At 37.7% G+C, this 22,024-nt stretch overlaps 1 protein-coding gene across 3 annotated transcripts in view; it reads left to right on the forward strand.

Moving 5' to 3' along the window:
• Positions 1 to 560: 560 nt before the first annotated feature.
• GLS (glutaminase) overlaps positions 561 to 22,024 on the forward strand; it is a 33,617-nt gene continuing 12,153 nt past the window's right edge. For 2 of the 3 annotated variants that reach the window (XM_010212240.2, XM_088523769.1), the window contains exons 1-11: positions 561 to 651; positions 1,046 to 1,167; positions 6,192 to 6,321; positions 6,680 to 6,759; positions 7,638 to 7,801; positions 10,593 to 10,651; positions 17,072 to 17,104; positions 17,396 to 17,454; positions 19,102 to 19,168; positions 19,716 to 19,766; positions 21,607 to 21,783. In XM_010212240.2, the coding sequence (XP_010210542.2) occupies positions 1,097 to 1,167; positions 6,192 to 6,321; positions 6,680 to 6,759; positions 7,638 to 7,801; positions 10,593 to 10,651; positions 17,072 to 17,104; positions 17,396 to 17,454; positions 19,102 to 19,168; positions 19,716 to 19,766; positions 21,607 to 21,783 (891 nt within the window). In that variant the 5' untranslated portion in view covers positions 561 to 651; positions 1,046 to 1,096. Of the gene's footprint in view, positions 652 to 1,045; positions 1,168 to 6,191; positions 6,322 to 6,679; positions 6,760 to 7,525; positions 7,802 to 10,592; positions 10,652 to 15,420; positions 15,471 to 17,071; positions 17,105 to 17,395; positions 17,455 to 19,101; positions 19,169 to 19,715; positions 19,767 to 21,606; positions 21,784 to 22,024 lie in introns of those variants that run through there. The other variant, XM_088523770.1, reaches the window with a different exon arrangement.

Below are 22,024 nucleotides of genomic sequence, written 5' to 3' on the forward strand. Positions count from 1 at the left end.
TCAACTTTCCCTTTTCAAAAATGTGGCTTCTGGAAATAGATTTTTGAGGAAAATAATATCATGCATCATCTTGTTTTCTGTAGCCTGGAGAGCTGCCAGTCTGCTCTTACAGTGCTACTGGGAGACACGGAGGTCTCCGTGTCTTACTTCATCCTCTGCACAAGCAGCATTTCTGTCTTCCGCAGCATCGCAGAGAGGGACATGTGATGAACCCACTGCAAAAGCTTTCTAAATATCATCTTGGAAATGAACATATGCCAGTAAAAATAGGACTGTTACTTTACAATAGCAGATATTTTATCTGTATCACATATATGCTCCTTCTGATATTACTGTTTCTTGTGTGTCAAGCTGAATTAAACTTTGCTTGCAGCATCCTTTGAAATCAGGTTAGCTGTTATATTGATAGTAACTTTTTGTAAACAGCACAAAAATATGTGTGTATACGTGTGTGTGTGTATATATGTGTATGCATGCACACATGAACACACGCAGGTTTATAAAGTCACATGCACTCACTGAATTAACCTGTGTCTGTGTTTTCTTCCTTTCAGCAAAACGAAGCAAGGTCTCCTGCCTAGCTTGGAAGATCTTCTCTTCTACACTATTGCCGAAGGACAAGAAAAAATACCCGTTCATAAATTCATTACTGTAAGTTTACTGTTCCAGAGTATTAAAAGGTTTTTTTTTTCCTATTATTATTATTTTTTTAATGTTCTGAATGCAAGAATATGATAGAAATAACTTGTCTCTGAATCAAGAAAGAGAACTACTGGAACCATACTAGTACCAGTCACTTACACACTGAGTGTAAGAGTAAGCTTAAAAGGGTCTATGTGTATGTCTAGGGCTAGGGAGTATTTCTGATGGTACAAAGCATAGCTGGAGCTACTGATCTTTTGCCAGAATGGCAAAAGACTCAACAAAAAGTATCAGCATGTCCTTATATTGATGCTCATGTAGTAGCGGATGTCTCTCGGTAAATAGAGAGCTTTGTTGTAACCATTACTTTTTCACTTTAGTAATTATTGTTTTATTGTAATAGGCACTCAAATCTACAGGATTACGTACATCTGATCCCAGGTTGAAAGAGTGCATGGATATGTTAAGACTGACCCTTCAAACAACTTCAGATGGTGTTATGCTGGACAAAGACCTTTTTAAAAAGTAAACTTTCTGTTAATAATGTTACTGTACAATTCTGAATGGATGTTGTATGTGTGTTATTGACTACTGTCTTAGGAGAAACATAGGGTATATAAATCACTGGGTAATTAGAAAGGGGGTGAAACCCATGCTCAGTTATACTGCTGCTATTTTCATATTGCTTATGCTGTGGTTTCATGAAATGTAGTACAGCGTCTCTGCAAGAGTTCTGTGTATCAGTGTTTCTTCTGTGTGTACTGGATCCCATGCCACAGCTCCCAGCTGGCTGCCAAATAAATTAATCGGTGCAGCATGGGATATTCAGGACAAGCATGGAAGACTTCTCGCTGCATCGTCAGCTTTTAGCTGCCAGTTCTGTGGGCTGCCTCCGTGTAACGTAAGATTTGTGTGCGTTTTTAGCATTAAGTTAGTAGCATATATGAAGTTGGCTCTAAAACTGAGTATATGCAAAGTAGAGAGCTGGGTGAAACTTCAGGATGTGTAGAGTTGAGAGTACTTAGAGCTGTAGGCATTGCTTTGGTCTGTTTCAGAAAAGATTATGTGTAATATTTTACTGATGCTTCTGCTTAAGGAATGTCTATAGTTGGCTAAACAGTATAAGCACTGTCAGCTTATCCTCCAAGCACGCTCACACATTCCCTTCCAGTTTATTTTGTGTGCCAAAGATTGTAAATATGGGGACCCAAATCTGGAAATAGACTTTTCAGGCTGTTTTGAGGGCCTGTATTTCTGTTCCCTATAGGCCAAGGGTCATAACAGCTAAAAGCAGCTTCTGTCCTGAAGAGAAGATGGTACATTTCTTTCAGAATGGTACATTTCTATTCTGTACTGGACAAGCATTTTTTGAAGTGGTGAAATAATGCCATTTTGTGCTAGTTCCGTGTTAGTCAGAATTGTTCTGGGTGTATGGTAGTATCTGAAAAATGCTCTTGCTGTCGTGCACTGCGTTTACACCAGGTGGTCTTGCTTGTATTGGTAGACTAGAAATTCTGTATAGGCAAGAGCTTTCTATAAACAACCCACCAAAACCCACAAGCAATTGCTATTTACAGGCTAAAAGATTGGATCGTGTTCTACATCATATTTCTAGGATTTGATTCCCTATATTAGGGGACTGCAAGTTTCTATGGGAACTTGTGGAAAACCTACATGGTTGCTTCTTGTGTAGGAGAAGTTTTGGACACAAAGACTGCGGAGGAGATAGAAAGGTGACCCCCTTTTCACATAGCAGATTTTCCTTCACAGCAGTAGGTGTTCCCAGCCTGCTATTTCTTTTTTCTTTTATTTATTTATATATGTATGTGTGTGTGTTTATTTTATATATATATATAAATATATATTTTATATATATATATATATATATATAGAGCTATCCGTTCCACTTGGGCACTCTGCAGTTGCTGTTTGGAGACTCAGTCAAGGTTCTTTCTTTTCTCTTCTTATTTTTTTCTTACCAATATGTTAAAGATTTTAAAATTTAATCACTTAACTGCTCAGCTGTACTTACTTCAGGACTTTGGAGCTTCAGTTCCCAAACATAGAAGTTGGTAATTCTCCTGTTGAATTTGCATCCAAAGTTGTTAAAGCAAATGAAGCAACAAGGGTAAATAAGTATCAAAAGCAGAAACTTGGCTCAGTCAATCAATCAATCAATCCCAGTCCATGTGTAAAAATGTATCTTCTTAAATTAGCTTAACAACTTATTATTTCTTCTAAACATTAAGTTTGATTAAAGTTGCCTTATTTTGAAGATTTTGGCTTTTCAATGCGCTGCATTTTAAGCAACAAAAATAATTGGAAGAAAATCTCCGTGCTACAGGAAAAATTACTTGGGTTTTTGATCTTTCCTCTCCAGACTTTGCTGCCATTGAAATTCTTCTTGATGTACATGTTTCAGAGGAAGAATTTGAAAAATGTGTTGAATGAATTGCTTATGATGATGTATCTGCGTAACATAATACACAGTCCTAGGAGCATGATATCTTGTTGAGAAAAGCTTCCTTAGTGAATGACGAACAGCATCCAGTTAGTTAGATTTTGTGGGGTTTATTTTCATTTATTTTCTTACTTATTGCTATCCCTATAGCTATGGTGCTGTATTTAAATGTAATTATGTTGGGTAATATGTAATCTTTCAAATTTGATTGTGTACTCTAATCTTCCTCATGAAGTGTGTGCATCTTATGACATATCCTAATATTTAGATTTGTATTTATAACATTTTCTCTAATCCGTTCGAAAATTTCTAATCTTTTTAAACAGTCCACCCATGTTCCCATAGCTTTTTTTTCAGCTCATAGCACTTTGCTAACTGGAAAAAAGCTAACTGGACTTGTGAAAGGCACTTTTTTTTTTTTTTACTAGCAATACTTTGGTCAGGGTCTGTTGCCAAAATAGGAACAAACTGTGAGGCATCCAGAACAGATACATTTTGCAAACTGCAAAGCCCATTGAGTACTACGTGGGTTTAAATTTGTTCCTCTTTCGGAATAACCTGCGGAGGCCGCATGGGTTGAGCCTTGTCGCAAGGCCCTGCCTGGCCCACTTCACTGACCTTGAATTGTGATCTGGCTGCCCAAATCTCCTCTGATCTGCTGGTGGGAAGCAGCAATCTGGATATGTTCCATAAACCTAACAATCACTTATAGATCTCAGACGGGCTTATATATTTTCTGGGGATCTGTTATGCTGCTCTCTAACCCTAGATAGCAAATCCTGGAGACTTTCATTTTAGGTATATGTGACCTAGATATTAATGAAGGTTTTTATCCTCTTAGTTTGATGAAAAAGCCTTTGTGTCTGAAGATACAGAAGTTTCTTTAGCTATATGTATATTCTAATATTAATCTTATTTATGAAAAGCTATTAGTCTTGCATTTACTTTCTCCAAAATATCTAAATATCTTAAACATTTGTACAATACTACTCCTGCTAGTTGAAAATGAAGCTTGGCATTCTTTACTGTAATACTATAAGCATACAGTATAACTTTTTAAACAGAAAGATTTATCTCTCTGTTGTATTAGCAAGTATTGTGCTTGTATTAACAAGTCGTAGGCCGAAGGAACAAGATGGTCTCAACGTTGTGCTAGTGGCTGCAGTTTTCATAAAGTCGCATCTTTGTCTTCTGTTAGAAAGTTAGTTGTTGGCGGGGTGATGTTTTGTGAACTTCACGGAGATGTTTTGTCCGTCTCAAGGATGAAGGAAGCATGTTACAAACGTTGCAAAGAACAGATAGTGCTTGCTAATATTTCACGAGAGTATTCGTGAATGTTCACGAGAAAGTCACCCGCGAGTAACTCTTCTCCATGCTCAACCAGCAGAGCTGTTCAGGGAATGAGCACCAACCTCTAGCTTCATGATTGAGTTGTTGGAGTGAGATGCTAGGCTTGGTTTGGAGCAGTAGGTGTATAAATGTGTCCTGTTGCTTCAGAATCGCCATGTGGTGTGTGCAGATGACTGCCTTTCAGTGCATGCTGCCTTCCTCTCGTTCTGCACACTGGGTCCTGAACCTCGAATCTTCCTCTTAAAAGAGCTTTGAGCACTGTCTGCTGCACACTGTGTTGGAGCGCATCTAAAGGCTAAAGCTCATACATCTGTATGTTATTGGTTCTGCTGCACTAACGACGTTTATTACAAATAGGAGAGAGTGAGCAATTCTTAGGATGCCTACGATTATGCAGGAAACTACTGTTTTTTATTTTATTTTATTTTATTTTATTTTATTTTATTTTATTTTATTTTATTTGTTTTCACCCTTAGAGAGTGGTGCGTACCAGTGTTTGGAGGGGTTGTCAGCTGAATTTGAGAGCCTCCTAAGTACAGAGGAGTTTCAGCTCGAGCCCCCTAAGGAGGAGGGAGATTCAAGGAGAAGATAGTTCCGTCTGCTTGCTCGTACTTCACAACTTTCTTTTGAACTACTAGTGACTTTTAATAATAGGATTATTGGAAGTATATTTTTTAACCAAAAGTGTTTCTTGGAAAAAAAAAAAGTCAATTTTTAACTTTTCGGAAGTTCTTGCTGGGAGAATGCATTCCGCTCTGTAGTACGAGCCTAGGCAAGTTCAATTTGTCTAAATTAACAGTATGCTAGTGGTTCCTTCAGTGCTGCCAGAAGGCACAAGGTGAACGTCTTGGGAGTGAGCGCTGCTTTGGCAAACCTGCCCCCTTGTTCCTTTGGCTGCGCCAGAGCCGCCGGCGCTCGATCCCGCGCCGTGACACGGCCGTGCTCCGGCTCCCGTTCACAGCCACCACCCTTCCCGCTGGCAAACACAGGTCCTGCTTTGGCCCTCTGTTCCTCCTAGATAAGTCCTTTCCTTCTCACCTCATCGCTCGTTTTATATGTGCCAGACGGGCTTATGGTTGGAGGGTGTGGACAAAACTGTAACTTTTGGGTAAAATACAGCAAAGATCACTTAACTGGTGACAGTTTGAAGAGATGGACCTGTGCTTCTTATGGAGTCCTTCCACTTCTTTACTACCTCTCTTATCCTAATATACTACCTACTTTTTAACCCCCCCCTTTTTTTTTTTTTAATTTGGTAGCTTTCTTGCCCAGTTCATGGTGAAGGCAGTTGGAAGTGAGGGAAACCAACTCTCAACCCTATCAGCCTGACCTGGCTTTGAAATTAGCACTGTTCTGAACAAGGCCTGGATTGGAAGACCTCTGTACAGTCGCGATTCTAAGAAATACGTGGCCTAGATGCATGCCTTAAGGAAGCTTAGAGGCTATTCAAGGAAAAATATAACATTGATACCTTGCAGTGCAACCTCAGAGTTGAAATTGCGAATAAGACTTGAAATAAAAAGGCATAAAAATGAACACAGTGAAACAATAGTAAATAATTTAAAAAATCATAATTTATGGAATGGAAAATTCTTTCTAACGAAGCTATATTCACGTGAGCACAAGTTCAAGGGACTGCCTGTCTTTATCGCAGTGGCAAATGCTGACTATTTAGAGTAGTTTTTGAACAGTTCTTTGTCAAAACACTAATATGTTTTTTTGCTCTGACGTTTCACAGGTGTGTACAGAGTAATATTGTATTGCTGACTCAAGCTTTCAGGCGGAAGTTTGTCATTCCAGATTTTATGTCGTTTACTTCACATATTGATGAGCTATATGAAAGTGCTAAAAAGCAATCAGGAGGAAAGGTAACCCAGTTGTAAATGGGTGTGTTTGGGTGTGTGCATGTGTGCCAGGCTGTTTTTATTCTCCTTCAAAAATCGCTACGGCTAAAATGAGCCACAAAGTGAGGTTTTTTGAGTGTTTTTTTTTTTTTTTAAAGAAAAGATGTTTTAATTAGAAAAAGTACAAGGTAATGATGTAACTGATATAATAAAAAATCAATACTGAGCTTTTAGACTAGCTGTGTGATCATTAGTAGAATAAGTGTTATACTCAAAATGCACTTTCCGCGGGCATTCGTTTTAATTAATGAACATAGCAGTAGCACTTAACTAAGTATTTTGGGTTGTATAAACATCTCTGTTCTGTTTTGTGTTACTGTAGGTTGCTGACTATATTCCACAACTGGCCAAGTTCAGCCCTGATTTGTGGGGCGTCTCGCTCTGCACGGTGGATGGGCAGAGGTAGCTTTAAACTTCTAAACTCTCTTGATTCAAATATTTAAGATAAACGGCTGTATGCGGCGTTGGTGGTATGGTATGGTGTGAGGAAAAAGCTTTGCTGAAGTTGTTTGAGAAGTAAAATCCACTTGGGGTTTATGTAGCCATATGATCTGTAAACTCTAGGGGAGGATATCAGCAAAGTGTTAAACTTACCTGTCAGCCTTCTGCAAAAGTGGCTTCATTATGCTCTGTGCAGTGAATTTCTTTGAATGTTTCCCAAACTTTCTGCAAATGAAACAAGCAAATAGACTTCCAATTTTGCCATCAGACAAGCGGTTGCTCGGATCCTGTTGTTTTAGGTGGGACATGTGCTGCTTGTAAGAGTCTTCGTTTTGTACAGTCTAAATTTGATGTTGAAAGTAAACTTTCCAAAAGGTAAAATTTCCCATTTTTAATAATAATTTTAAAAAATCCCTGCTTTAATCCATAGGAATGCAAATTCAGCTATTTCAAGTCGAAAACTTACCTGCATCTCCTCTTTATATAGACATAAATATGGCTATTATGCAGGTTAACAGTACCAACTATTGAGTATACAGGTTCAAGTACTGGAGTTTTTAAGCTGATTTTTGCATTGGTACAACCTCATCTCCTAACTTGCTCCAGTTTTCTTTCATTTATAATAATGTCCAGTTAGTGATACATTTTATTTATTTTATGGAGACGGTTGGTTACACTCTTGTATCTTCTCTGCTTTAAAAAGTAACTAAATATTTGTGGGTTTTGTGTTATTTTTGCTATTAGTCCTAGTATTCTGAAGAATGGATGCAGCATTTAATATTGCTCTTGCCAGGTGACGGGCAGGAAATTTGAAGCATCTTCACTTGTGTTTTTACCAGGCATTCGGTTGGAGATACCAAAGTTCCATTTTGTCTTCAGTCCTGTGTGAAGCCTTTGAAATATGCTATTGCTGTTAATGATCTTGGCACCGAGTACGTGCACAGATATGTTGGCAAAGAGCCTAGTGGATTGAGATTCAACAAATTGTTCCTGAATGAAGATGGTAAGAGTTGAATAATATTTAATAATGCAAGTGCTCCATTTTATGCTGCCCAGTTCCTTGCAGTTCATTTCTGCTGCAGCCTCTTAAGTCCTCTTATTGTATCATATCCCAAAAAAACTTTTCCCGCAGCCAGATAGACTTAATTTGTGTCACTTGCTTTTTGCCTCTAAGGTGGTTCATTATTTCTTTTAGCTCGCTAATGTCAAGCTGTAGAAAAATGAAGTGTTTTGACAATGCAGGTATTTGGAAAGCATATTTAAAATTGTGCTTTCACTTAGTAAAGTTGATAGTGAGTGTTTCTTCATCTTGCCTTCAGTAAAGTGGTAGTTGAAGAATCCTTCAGGCCTTCTCAGGTGTCTGGGGAAGCAGTTGCTGATGCCAGAGGCCAGGCCTGGCTGGCCTGTAAGAAACAGCAGCTGAGCCTTTCCACGGGTCGCTCCAAACTGCCTTCAGATGCTGATGCAGAACAAAGGTTTCGTGGCAGGAATGCTTTAGCAAGAACTTTTATAGCACTTACCTAGGTTGCTGCTTTTTTTTTTTTTTTAGTGTTATGTTAATACTCAAATTCAAAAATGTTACTTCTCAAAGCACTATGATAAAATCTGAGGAGGATGAGTCATATGGCCATAGAGGAAACGCTGGATCTGATTGCTGAAAAACAGATGTTTCTAGCAGGTCTTGCTCTGAGAAAGGCACTGTTTCAGTTGCCATGGTATTGCAATTAATATTTAATTAATAGCATGTTTTTGTCAAGGGCTATATCGAATTCAAACTCATCAAATATATTAAATAATCATCTACAAATATGTTTAATATGTCCATTAAAATCAACTTTCCAAATTTGCATATAAGTCTTAAAGAAAATTATCCCTCGTCTTTAGGATGTTAGTAGATGGTAAAGAAATACCAGTGTTATTTAGAAGATTCTGTCAAACTTTATATTTTTTTAATGATTTTCAAATATGGTCTCTTAAAATGTACAGAAGTTTGTGGCGTGTGCTCTGAGAAGGTTCTTTTGGTGGTGCTGGATATTGGCCATGTGTTTTCAGTGGCTCAGAGTTGTTCTCTTTACCTCGGAACAACAGAAATGTAGCAGTTAGTTTGTTTTCTTTATTACTGATTTAAAATTCAGTGATGAGATAGAAGAATTATGAAGGTGTGTTTTATTGTATCACTATTAGCTTTTTTAAGTGTGCGATACACTAAGGGAATGGAGACTTCTGAAATGAGCAGATAAGGATAACTCACATGACACAAGTTATAATTTTTGTTTGCGTGGCCGATACAATTGACATTAAAAAATGTGCTAGATAAAATCCTGTTCAGTGCAGTCCAGCGGAGTCTGCAAAATGAGAGGTAGGAGTCTCATAGGAACAGTGAAATGGAAGAGAAATTTGTTTTTTGAGAATGGGAAAAGAAGGGAGGAAGGTTTTAGTTCAGTGTCTGAATTGTGTACGTGTGGCAACAGCTTGCTTTTTGTGCTCAGACCGCCAAGCAGAGTTGTGCAAGAGGTATCAGGCCAACAGGAGCATGAAAAAGGTCAGCAGCGGCCGCGTAACTCAAGCAGGGGGGTTTAGTCTGTGGCCCGTGTCATTGCACAGCAGGCTGCTAGTCGACTTGTGGGCTTCTTGGTGATCAGAACAAGAAGCAAAACAACCCTAAGAAAACACGTGCGGGAGGGGAAGCATCGTCTGCAGGAGGAATCGGGAATCAGGAGGAATCAGGAATCTTTCAGAATGCAAGATTTGTATTCAGACCATTAAAATTCCGAGGAAACAAACAAAGAAGCAATGCATAAGTCTATTCAGAGACAGCTCATGGTAGCTATTGACAAAAGGGTCATTAATCAGGCGATTAACCAGAGGTACCCACGTGCGAGAAGTGTTGGGATGCTGCCGCTTGGATAAGCGGTGGCAGTGGCTTTCCTGGGAAGCCAGAGGGGTTGGCTCTCCTGGAAGGGTCGCAGGTGCCTTGCTGGAGGTGTCCTACCCTGCGCTCGCAAAGGAGCGTGTTCCAGACGTGGAAGTAAAGCGGCGGCAAATAGAAGGGGGAATTGAAACATTGCCAAGGAATGAAAACCAGCAGCTGGAAATAGCTGATAAGGAAGGCTTTAAGGAGGGGGGGAAAATTGCTGATATGTTCCCAAGAGCGGCCAGGAGTGCCTGAGAATGCAAAAATCCTGAGGATGCAAAGATGAGTGAGAATAACAGAGGCTTAAGCATAGCAGGTGCAAGGTGATTCTAACACAGATCATGTACAACTGAGCGTGATAAAATTGGCACTTGAATTCTAGAAGAAAACAATAGAAAAGACTCAATCTTAAACGAAGGTTCACGATTTTGTGTTTATATTGAACCATGATGAATTAAGAATGCTTAAACAAAATAAAAAGGAACTTTGTATACTTTTGAAATCAGTGGGATTTGGCAAATTGCACAAAAAAAATGCAAAGCCATTTGGAAGTCAGGCTGCACTGGTCAAATCTTGGAAGGAAATCTTTAGAGAGGTTGCCAGATACTAAATGATACGCTGCCATATTTTCCTGATGACTGCTTGATACCATTAGGCTGAATGTGTTCTAAGTACTGAAGTTTACCAAATTTTAGCACAGAGTTTACCAAAAAAGTGTATAATGCCGGATTACAGAGCATTAATTTGGGATTGTATTTGATAACCATAGTTTTAAGCGATATATTTTCTATTTGTGACTGTTTTTGACTTACCCTTGCCTGGTTTTGTTTGACAAGTGTGTCGGGACTTATATCTATAACTGAAACATTTTATTTCACAGACAGGCCTCATAACCCTATGGTGAATGCTGGAGCAATTGTGATCACATCCTTAATCAAGGTAAAAAGTTCATATTTAGTTTTACTCTGAATACATTGATCTATTATAGAAAGTTATCATATGCAGATTATAAACAATTTGTATTTTATGTGCGCAATGTCTATGATTTACTAAATAGGAGATAGAGAAGCATTGATGCTTTTCAAAAGTAGTACTCCCAAATAAAGGCAGTGTTAGGCTAACAGTTTTTAAAAGAAATAATAGTGCAGCTAAAAAACTCTCTGCCTCCTTGTATGTTTTTATAGCCTTTTGATTTCCTTCTTTAATTTTCTTTGCCAGTAAAAACAAATGAATTGATGAGATGATTGATTGTTGTCATTCAGAGACCATTTGAGTGATTTCTTGTGAACTTGTGTATTTGAAAGAGTTGCCTGGTACTAATCTTTGAATGCTAAGAGTATCTCCTCAGGAATGTACTTTCTGAAGCTCAGAAGTTTGTTTCTGGATGTCATATATTCCTATATAGCATCAAACTGCAGGAATATTCCTTGCTGTGCCGTAGAAATGGAGGATTTCCCGATTTGTGCAGGGGCTATGCAGCTATATTCCCACACAAATCCTATTGCTGAGTTTGTCCCCCGGTGACATACTGTTCAAGGAAAACGTGTTCAATTTGTATGTTAGATAATCTCTATTGGCACATTAGATGTGCTCTCTTAAACAAGTGTGTTTGGAAACGGTTGTCTGTATTTTCCGGAGTAAATAATTAATAAGCTGGACGGTGACTTTAAATTTTAGTCCATGATGTTCCGCTTTTGAAAGGTATTTTTTTTTGCTTAGAGTAGCTGCATACAATCTATTTTTGAAGTTAGAGTGGTGTAAATTGAATGCAATGCTAACGTTTACTGAATGCTTAACTGTTATTTTTGCCCTTTTTTTGATAGTCACTGGTATAAAAATTGACTTTTTTAGAATTCTAGATTTCTGCCTAGAATTCTAGGGAACATGTCAGTCCTCTGCTGTTTTAAAGAAAAAATTTGAATATTGTTACTAGGTAGATCTAAAAACTTTGTTTACCACCTTTGTCTTGGTTTTGTTTCAAAATCCATTAGAAAGAGTGTATTTCCTACCTCCCCTTCCCAAATTGTTGATTTTAAAGATTACTTAGATGATGATTTTCTGTTATTTTATATTTAAGAAGGTTTAAGAACTCCTGCTTAAAGACATTTATCTTTAATAGCTGTAGGTGAAAGAAAATGGCCTTAAGTATGACAGGTAAATTTATTCACATTTAATTTTCTTTTTAAAGGTGACTGAGCATTGAAATTCACTTGGAGAATAGTGAATTTTAAAATCTGATGTTAATAACCCATTTGTCTGAAATGTCCAAGCTCTAGCCCTGCTGCCACCCGCCAGACTGGGCATAAGGCAGAACCCCAGGAATGCCTCTTGCCGAAGGCACCCCGAGTTCTTGAGGAACGGTGTACTTTGGAGTAGATGGAACTGTTGTGTTTACTGCATGCGACTGTGGTCTTTGGTAGAAGGCCGGGAGGTTGGGTTTTGCTGGGTGGCTTTTTTTTTTCCCCCCCTGTATTGTTCTTACAAAGAGTATTGCACTGCATTGACATTTTTATGCATGTAGTAACTGCACGCCTATCGGACACATCACACTTATCACTTCATTATTTGTTTTGGGAGTGATAAAATACGGATTTTTTTCATGTACTGCTTCCACTAAGATACCATTTATCATGTGAATAACTAACTAAACTAAACATACTTCTGAGAAAACTATATACAGGGTCACAGGTACAAACTTACTGAATAAATATCTCTCGCAAAAAAAAATTATAATCTACAATTTAGCAATTTTTCTGCTATTTTTTTCAGCAATTTTAATAATTCAAGGCTAGGTTTGATCTAATCTAAGACTTCCCCCCCCCCCGCCCCTCGAAGAAGTGAAATATTCCATGTGTCGACCTCAGTTTCTTTGCATTCATTCTGTTTGATTTAAGGCGTTATTTCCATATGCTAAAGACTGTATGTGGCTCTCATAATCCAAGACAGTTACAGACTTATTAAGCATAGTCAAGTATATTTTTGGTATTCATTATTGTCTCTTTCTGACAAAAAGAAAAGAAAAAAAAAGATAATAAACAGTCTTCACATGCATCCATTGCATGGAGTTGGTCAGCATCGTCTCGTACGTAGCTGCCGGCAGAATCCGCCAGCTCCGGAGGTGGCTCCTCGTGGATGGGAGTTGAAGTTTGCAGTAGTTCTTGGTTGTTCAGCACGTGTGTTTGAGGGAAGAGCACGAGGTGGAATGGGCTGCCCAGGCCTGATGGCATCGAGACCCGGGCAGGCGTGCGGGTTTTTTTTTGGTACAAAATCTAAAAAGCAATGTTAGTATCTAATACACTTGGGTTTTAAATATATTGATATATCACAAAATAAACGAGGCCCCTAGGAATGGAAAACAAAATGACCAGCTGTAACACAGGGACTGTCTGTAGTTAGGATTCAGTTATTGGAAATCTATACAATCACAGACTAAACCTTGAGGGGGAAAAATGCCTGTTTTTCATAAGGTTTATACTGCAGAATAGTTGCAGTAAATAGTATCCATGTAGCTTAATTCCCCTCTGCTACCTGCTCTAGTTAGCATTCCTGAAAGACTGATATATAAACGTACACGTGTGTTGCTTACAAACACGTGTTTCCTTTTTGATCTTCTTACCAGATACTTGATATTTTCTTTTATTTTTGTGACGTTTCCTCTATTCACAGATTTTTACTTTCTTGCAGTAACTAGTTCTGAAGAGAATGTGCATTCCTGTTATTCTGCCCTTGCTTTTTATTGCGACTCAGGTGCATTATGTGTTTTCACATAGACTATGTAATAATATTTACTTCCGCCTTTTGGAGTGATGTGTGGAACAACGGTCACATATTAAAGTATTGAATAACTGAAAGACACAAAAATTCATATGTGTATTTTAAATAGTAACAGTATTGTTCTTGGTGGGTCAAGTATTGTCTGTGATGTTGTGCTCCCGAGTGTTTCAGAGTTGAAAATGGCAAGCTAAACAGTCAAGACACCAGTTCTCACAGCACATGCCCAGGTTAACAAATAAAAAAAGCGTGTAAGTACAGAAAGCTAGAATAAAGCCACTAAGAGTTAAGCCAATGTAAAATGCACAAAGGGGAAAACTGTGTTCTTGTCCTCCAACATAGTGTGTCTTTTTGGCACACTTGTATTACTAGGTTTTACGTTTGGCCTTAAATTAATGCAGAAATTAGTTTTTGTTTTCTTTTTCAAATGTTAAGATTAATTATTTTGTCTTGGATTCGAGTTGAAAAGTTATTTTGCTGAGAGACACATGATAAGAGCTTACACAGTTGAGTCATGTGAACGTGGAATACTTTCTGTTGAAAGGTGGTTAATAGTGATTGCTTTTCTAATTAACGGCGCTCAGTTTTATTGCAAGCTCTGGTAAGTATCCATGGGTCTCTCTCTTCCTTATGTCCCTGTAGATACACATCTGCTTTGTATATTTCCAGTAGAAATACAAATAATAGAGCAGCCAGCTAAGACAAAAGGAAGGTCACTAAGATCCCAACACAGTCAAGAAATTCAAATTTATGATGGACAGCCATCGTTTCCCCCGTGCTTTTGAATGTTTGAAGAAGTGTGTTGAGCTGTCTCTTGCAAGTTTGAATTTTCTGTCCATCAGACTGCTTCGGTCTTAACATGTTCAATTTCATTTTGTATTCATTTAGAAATGCTTTCCATATGTATATACACACAAGCATGTATACAGTAAGTGTGTATATGAACATATGTTTCAGTGTATATATATATATATATATAAAAAGTGTTTGTGGAGATAGTGCATGGAATGTTTTCTTTAATGTCCTAGATGGATGGGTTTTTATTTACTTAAGGAGCAGAATGCCTTTTAAATATATCCCCCTGCTCTCCCCAACCTCATAGGTTTATTTAATGACTCTCACTTGAACAGAAGCTTTCTTGTCTTCTATATTAGTTTATTTTTTATGGAAAAGGGCTCAGTAAAGGTGGTTCTAGGATTTTGTATCTGTGTTTGGGTTGTCGTAGACCATGTCTGCTGGTTTTTAGGAGGAGGGCAGCGCACCTCTGTTGGCTGCTGAAATAAAGAAGCCCTAATGCTACTTTTTCAGCCATCACATGTATGGAAGCCAAGTTTCTCCTTGGAGTTGCCCGTTATGCCAAGTGCTTCCTGTGGTCCTGCACACGTGAGTGCCCAGGCACAGGTTTGAGGGGTACGAGCAGTCGCATTTCAGCAGCACTGCTCTTATGTTTTATATAAAGCATCCCTACAAACGTGGGGAACGTCAGGGACCAGAAGTACATCTGCTCCTCATATACAGGAGGTCATTGTCCCAAAACGGATGAAACTAGGTGCTCTTTTTTTTTTTTTTTTTTTTTTTTTTTGTAAACAGCTAATATGAAAGAAGCTTGTACTGGGTCTTTTGCCCGCTGTTTTCATATACTCTTAGTGAAATCAGGTTTTGTTGAAGTGCAGGGGACTTTTTTCTCTTAACTGGGCAAAAAAGAGGTATTATGTATTTATATTTTTGCAGAAAGCATGATCCCTTTCTCCCTCTTTCTTCTTTTTTTTTCTTAATCAAAAGAACTTGTTTAAATTTATTATAAATGTCTAACCATACAATTATCAATGCAGCATCCCATAACTAATGCTGACCCGCTCTCCCAGAAAAGATGTTCATTGTGCATTTGAAAGGTTGAAAAGGTTTTTGTGGTTTAAATGTTGTTACATATTTTACAGCATTAGGATCTATGGAATATTTTGACAACTGCAACAGTTCAATGAAGTTGGTAATTTCTTCTTTTAATTATTTTTCATTGAACAGATTTGGAGTTAAATTTTTAAGGCTTATGTTCTGGTGTATTATACAGGAACATTTTGATGAAATGTATCGTGTTTTTTTTTTTTTTTCTAAAAAAAAAATCTTATTTATTATTACAAGCTATCTAGCTAGAGAATATTGGCTTTAAGGTTGTTAGCTTTTAAGCATAAGGTAACCACTGGCGCATAATTTTGATGAAACAGTGTGGTGTTCCTTCCAGCTAGTGATGTACGTGTATGACTGCACATCCTCTGGTAGATGAGCTGATGCATGGGCTTCACAGATTATCTGCAGCACCCTAATCCACATTTGAGTGGGAAACAAGACTGGCTTTACGCAATTTCATTAAGTAAAATCCTGGTTGATTTAAAGCTTCAGTGTTCTCCACTTCCTTCCCTGCTCCTGTACTAAGCGTAGTGCAAGTAGTGCTTTGAATTGCTTGAAATACATTAGATAGAAGGTTTTATTAACCAAGTAGAGTCTCCTTAATACTAAAATTGTTTATAAAATCACCCCCACCAGATGTATTGTTTCTATCAGTTTGTGATGCCATTGTCTTTACAAACTTCCTCAGAAGCAAGTACTTGGCTACTTCAAAAACCCCACCAAACCACCCTACAGTAGCACCTGCACTGTTTATTAATATTATTATTTACTATTATTTATCTCCCCGCCCCACTTTTCACTTCTCACTGTAGGCATTTGTGAACGGTCAGCGGCCAGAAACTGTTGAAGAATCAATACATCTTTAGCTGGCAGTTACTAAATTGGAAATTACTTTGAAAAGAAACAAACCAAAAAATCCCTCTCTCCCCTCGCCCCCCTAAACACTGAAACAACCAGCCCTAAGAATAAATTTTCAGTAGTATTTTTATTAAATCAGATTTAAGTTTTTGCTTTACTTAATTGTTAGTAAAATGATGAAATTCTGTATTTTATGATATAAGATTATTTTTCCAGCTATTTAATTTTTAACAGGCAGAGCATAGTTGGATAATAAATCAGATATTTTCGATTCAGTGCAATTATTTTCATAGTAAGGGGTAACACTTTATTTTAAGTCTTTGTTCCAAATTCTTACACTTAGCATGTAAAAAACTTTTAAACTCAGTAGCCTGAATTTTTATATGCTCAGCTCTGGTAAAATAAGACTACCTTTGAGTAACTAATCTATAAGAAAAAGTTAGTGTTTTCATTGCATTTACAGTGATGATAATTGCCTTTTTTTTTTTTTTTTTTTTTTGCCTTAACTACTGTATTTACTTTCAATAAATACATGAAGTTGAATAGAGAGCACTTAAAATAAAGCATACCTTTTTTTAGTTTAAATTCATTTACAACATACGGGTGTTTGATAAGACATGTTTTAGGCTTATTTTATTTAAATAATAATTAAAGTTTTTACTTATCTAACACTTTAATTTTGTCATTAATATGTGAAATAATTGTAGTACCTTTATATTTAAGTAGCTTCATTCTGTAGCTATATGCCGTAAAATTCCTAATACTGTTAAGTGATCTTCTTCATTATGTTAACAGTTTTTGTAAATTATTCTTTTTTTCTTGCAGCAAGGAGCAAATAATGCAGAAAAATTTGACTATGTAAGTGAATGTTATGGCAGTCTTATGTTTTTCCTAATTGAATTAAATGGTGAATTTCTCAAGTTGAAATTTTAGTCATGTCAACCCAAATTTCCTGTGTGGGGGGGAACTTTGTTGTTGTCTTTTTTTTTTCCATTTCGCTATTAAAACATCTAGTGGTTTAAATTTCATCCGAAAAGTCATATTGCAAGAGAGGGTTTTAGTGAAGCCTGGATTGAATATTGATCATTTATTACTTCTTAATGCCTGAAACTGCTAGAATGTCTCCTCTTCTTTTTCTTCCCCCTGCAGGTGATGCAATTCATGAATAAAATGGCGGGTAATGAATACGTTGGATTCAGTAATGCTACGTGAGTATTTCTTTTATTTACTTAATGAAATCAGGTGGGAAGAAATCTCAGCTGGCACTCGGGCTTCTGAGCTTTCAGCAAATGTTGGATATTTACATTGAAACCATCATTTCACTCCTAATATTTAGGGTATGTGTTTGGTTTAAAATTATACAAGGACAAAACCATATGTGTGTCTGACACCTTACTAAACCCTGCCTAAAAGTGTTGGGTTATTTCTTTGAAAATTTTTATTATTCGGTGCTCTGGTGCTGTTGCAGTGAGAGCTGTAATCACAGCACATTTTCCTGGCATTCACATGAAAAATTAAACTGTGCAAGTAGAATGGATACGTATCCAATGTTTAGAAAGCAAACGTTTAGTGTGGTTGGAATTCTTTATGTGCTTTTGTTTTTTGTTTTTCTTTCAATGTATTTTAATTCTGTTCTAAAATTCTGTTCTAAAATTCCCCCCATTGAATATGTAGCAACCTGGAAACTTATTGGGGCAATGAGCAACCAGATAACTGGTATTTTTGCTGAGTATTGCTAATGTACAAGCGCTTACTGTGAGAGTTACTAGTTTTCATTAAGGCTTTCGATATCTCTGTAAATATAACAGACCAGATGGGAGAAAAGAATCCTTAAAAAAAAAAAAAAAAAAATCCATTTGGATTCCTCCTTTATGTTTTTGGCTTAACTTACTCATCGTGGTGCACGGTGTAGCCCTTAGTTAATTAAACTGCAACTTGATCCACCAATGGCAACGTGGTTTGCTCAGTGCTGTCCGTGAATGACCATCCCAGCGCACTGCTGGATGTGCTTCCCCCTTCTGTTGGCCTTGCAGAAGGACTATTAAGAGTAGGATCTCGACTGTTGCCGTGTCTGCAAGTTGTCTTCCGTGTGTGTAATCGGGAATACTGTACATGACGGGATGCTGGAGTTTGTCTCAAACTTCACATCTGCACCCATAACCTCTGTGGGAAACGGTGCATTGATTCTGGCATGGAACTGCAAGTCATTCTTCAAGGCCGTCTTCTACCTTGCTAAATTGAGCTAATGTCAAGACTTCGGAGTGAGGATCCCTCTCAGTGGTGACCTTGCATTGCCTTTCTGATGTGTTCATGGGCTACTCGTAGAATCAGCAGTCTAAAACCAAAAGCATGTGTTGAAATTGCATATGCTGCCTTAACTTAGCAAGGAGTCTTTACTAAATCTTTTTTTTTTTCAATCATTTCTTGAACAGATTTCTGTTTTTCTCTTTTTTTAAAGAGATTCTCAGCTGTGAAAAATAAAACACAGTCCAGAAAGTGAACATTTTATTAAATATGTAAATGCTACAAGCTTCTTTAGTAAAATCCAGGTACAGAGCAACCCGTATCCAGCTTTCAGCTTTTAATTCATGTCTGAATTGGAGCAGTGGTATTAACTGTGCTAGGTAAAGGATATATTCCAATTTCTCAGGATCATATTATTCTTATTTAAGTGGCAAATGACAGGATTCCTGGCTGTAATAGGTAGTGGTGACATTTTCTAGGGACTTGGGCACCTTATTGAACATATTCCTTGCTGTGTGCTGGGGAGGGAGGGCCGGGTGTGTTAGGGTGAGCATCTGTGGCAGTTTCCATGTTCTCTTGTTGTTACTGTTTTTTATTTGTTTTGTTTTAAGGTTCCAGTCTGAAAGAGAGAGCGGAGATAGAAACTTTGCGATAGGCTACTACCTGAAAGAAAAAAAGGTTGACGTATCTTTTAATCATATTTTCAGGGTTGCGTGTTTTTCATCGTCTTGACCTGTGAAGATTTGCATTTAATTCAATTGATGATTCACTGTATGGTGTCATTTATTCTAATGTTGTATATGTTTGTTATGCAAATCCTTCTAGCTCTTTTGGAAAGAGTGTAAATACTTGCATATTTTTAAAGGATTATCCTTAATCTTGTATCTATATACTAGTCATGGTAATGTTTTATGTCGCCTAAGAGTTCATAATCAATGCTCTATAACATACAGCTTTACAAAACTCCTAGGTGCTTGTTTACAATGAATGGATTTTAATTAGAGTAATCTAGGTATTAAAACTGCACAGCATTGTATTAGTTATTGGTGGGAAGTGATTTTATTTTATTTCATTCTATTTTGATTCTTTATGTTTAAATACATTTTTAGCTTTAAAATTTGACCAGTGTTTCATATGCTCACAAGGATATAGCTTAATTTTAAGGTAATCTTAAAAAAACAATTATTATTTTTTTTAAACTGAAGACTCTCTGTTTCTTAATCAGTGTTTTCCAGAAGGAACGGATATGGTTGCTATCCTGGACTTCTATTTCCAGGTAACTGGCTCTCATCATTAAAACTGAGATAATTAAAGCTGAGTACTTGGAGGTCCTGTTATAGGCAATAGAAGCTCATCTGTTCACAGGGGTGAGGGCTCTAATGTCTTACAGTTGAGCTTGCCAGTGTTTGTTAAATTCTGTTGTGATCTGGAGGGTGTATTTGGTGGCGTAGTTCTCAAAAGGAATGTGTGATCGACTCCTACCTACCCGTGCAAACTGCAAGCAGTAAATATCACCCCGTTTTCAATGTGCTCGGATGTGACTGCTGCAGTCTTGAAATCAAAGGGCTGATTGTAAGGGAAGCTCCTTGGAAATTAGACTCAGCTGAGCTCATAGTGAGGCACAAACTAGTAGCCCTTTCAATAGCAAGCTGTTGTTACAGAATAAAACTGAGAATGTATTTTTAATATCGTAGTTAAACCTGTCTTTAAAATACTTCTTTTCCCACTGCATAAGTCCTGGTATGCTTCTGAGTGCAAAACTAGTCAGAAGTTAAGCAGGGCACAGAATAACTTGGCCTGTGCAATTTTAATTTGGCCTCAAATTCGGGCATTCTGGTCTCCGTTTTTATGACTGCGTGGCATTCTTTTTTCCCTAGCAAAATCCCTTTTCCCCCTCAATACTCAGAAAAAGAGGGCTTATACAGTGAGCGGTAATTCAATGTTTTCTTTTCTCCTCATTGCATGATGTATTTTCCTGCATGCTAGTCAAATGCTACTAAAAAGGCCGAATTATTTCTTTTCTCTGTGTTTTCTTTAATGCTTCTTCCTCACAAGCATAATTGGGAATGTAGGGAATATGCTTATTTGCATACTATCTCTCTAAAGTGAGAAGTTTATTCTCATTTGAGAGAACTGTGATACCAAATGTAAGTTTAAAGGTTGTAGGTGCTTAAATAGAGAACCTAAAAATAGTTTTTACGAGTAGGTGGTATTATGTAACGCCTCATATGTTTAAAACACAGTTGCCATTTTAGATGCGTCTCGGATGTTCTCTGGATTTGCAGCTTCAGATGACTGGCTTGAGTTTGGCACTCAGAAAACGAGGATTTTGCACAGAAAAATTGGCTTACGTAATTTTATGAAGTAAGACTGGCCGCAGCAAGAGGACAAACGTTGATTTGTCTGCTTCTCAAAGTAGCTTTTCAGCCTCAGGTTGAAACTGTCTTTGGATTTCTGCTTTAAAAAAAACAGAAACAAAAACAATAAAAACCATCCTGTTTATCACATTTCCTGATGCATCATCAAATTTGTACTCTTTGCCCTCAATGAAGCAGAAAATATTATGTCATCATATAGTTAATATAAAGCATATATGAGAGGAGGCTGAAACAAAGTTGTGTTAGCAGGAAATGCTGGCAGTAAGATTTGTAAGTGCTACAGTTTGTAGCTTTAAAATGTCCTTTTAATAGGCATACGCTGCTTTCTAAAGCTTTAAAAAACCTCAAACTCCAATTGAGGAAAAAGTCATTCTGTGGCTTTACCATTTAAACAGATGCAACATCTTGAGATGGTTTTCTCCCCTCTTCCTCTCAAAGGAATGTCACTGGGGGTGAGGGGGGAACAAACACACGGAAAACGAAGCTGATAACACTCAGTATAGAAAAAGTTTTCCCGAACTGTTAAGTAGGATTGCCAAGACTGACACTGGGATCTTGCAATGGGATGATTCACACAGTACTAATGGATGCTCCTAGTGTCATCCCTAACTAATGTTGTGCTACAGGTATTTGGTGTCATGTTATTTACATAGAGGCGTGGTGTTGTTATGGATGTAGACAGCCCTCCTGTGCTGTTGGAGCTTCCCAGTGCTCATCACCTCCGTCTCTCCTTCCCAGCTCTGCTCCATAGAAGTGACGTGCGAGTCGGCGAGCGTGATGGCAGCGACTCTGGCCAACGGCGGCTTTTGCCCCATCACTGGGGAGAGGGTCCTGAGTCCTGAGGCAGTCCGCAACACCCTGAGCTTAATGCACTCCTGTGGCATGTATGACTTTTCAGGGCAGTTTGCCTTCCATGTAAGTAGGCTTTCAGACACTGATTATATCCGGACAGGAAGATGAATGTGACTTCTATTCCATGTTCCATTCCCCTCTTTCCCCCAGTTCCTTCCACTTCTTGAGTTGTTAAATGAGCTATTCATCTTGTAAAAGTGGCTATCATATGCAGTGTATGTACCATGTGTGTGCTATTTTCCAGCAGTACACTTCCTATGTGTAAGTACTTAGACATGCAGTGCATCTTACTTGTGTTTTCTTT

The sequence above is a fragment of the Tinamus guttatus genome, unplaced genomic scaffold (assembly GCF_059628265.1).
Source record: "Tinamus guttatus ecotype Peru unplaced genomic scaffold, ASM5962826v1 Tinamus_guttatus_pri_ptg000197l, whole genome shotgun sequence".
NCBI lineage: Eukaryota > Metazoa > Chordata > Aves > Tinamiformes > Tinamidae > Tinamus > Tinamus guttatus.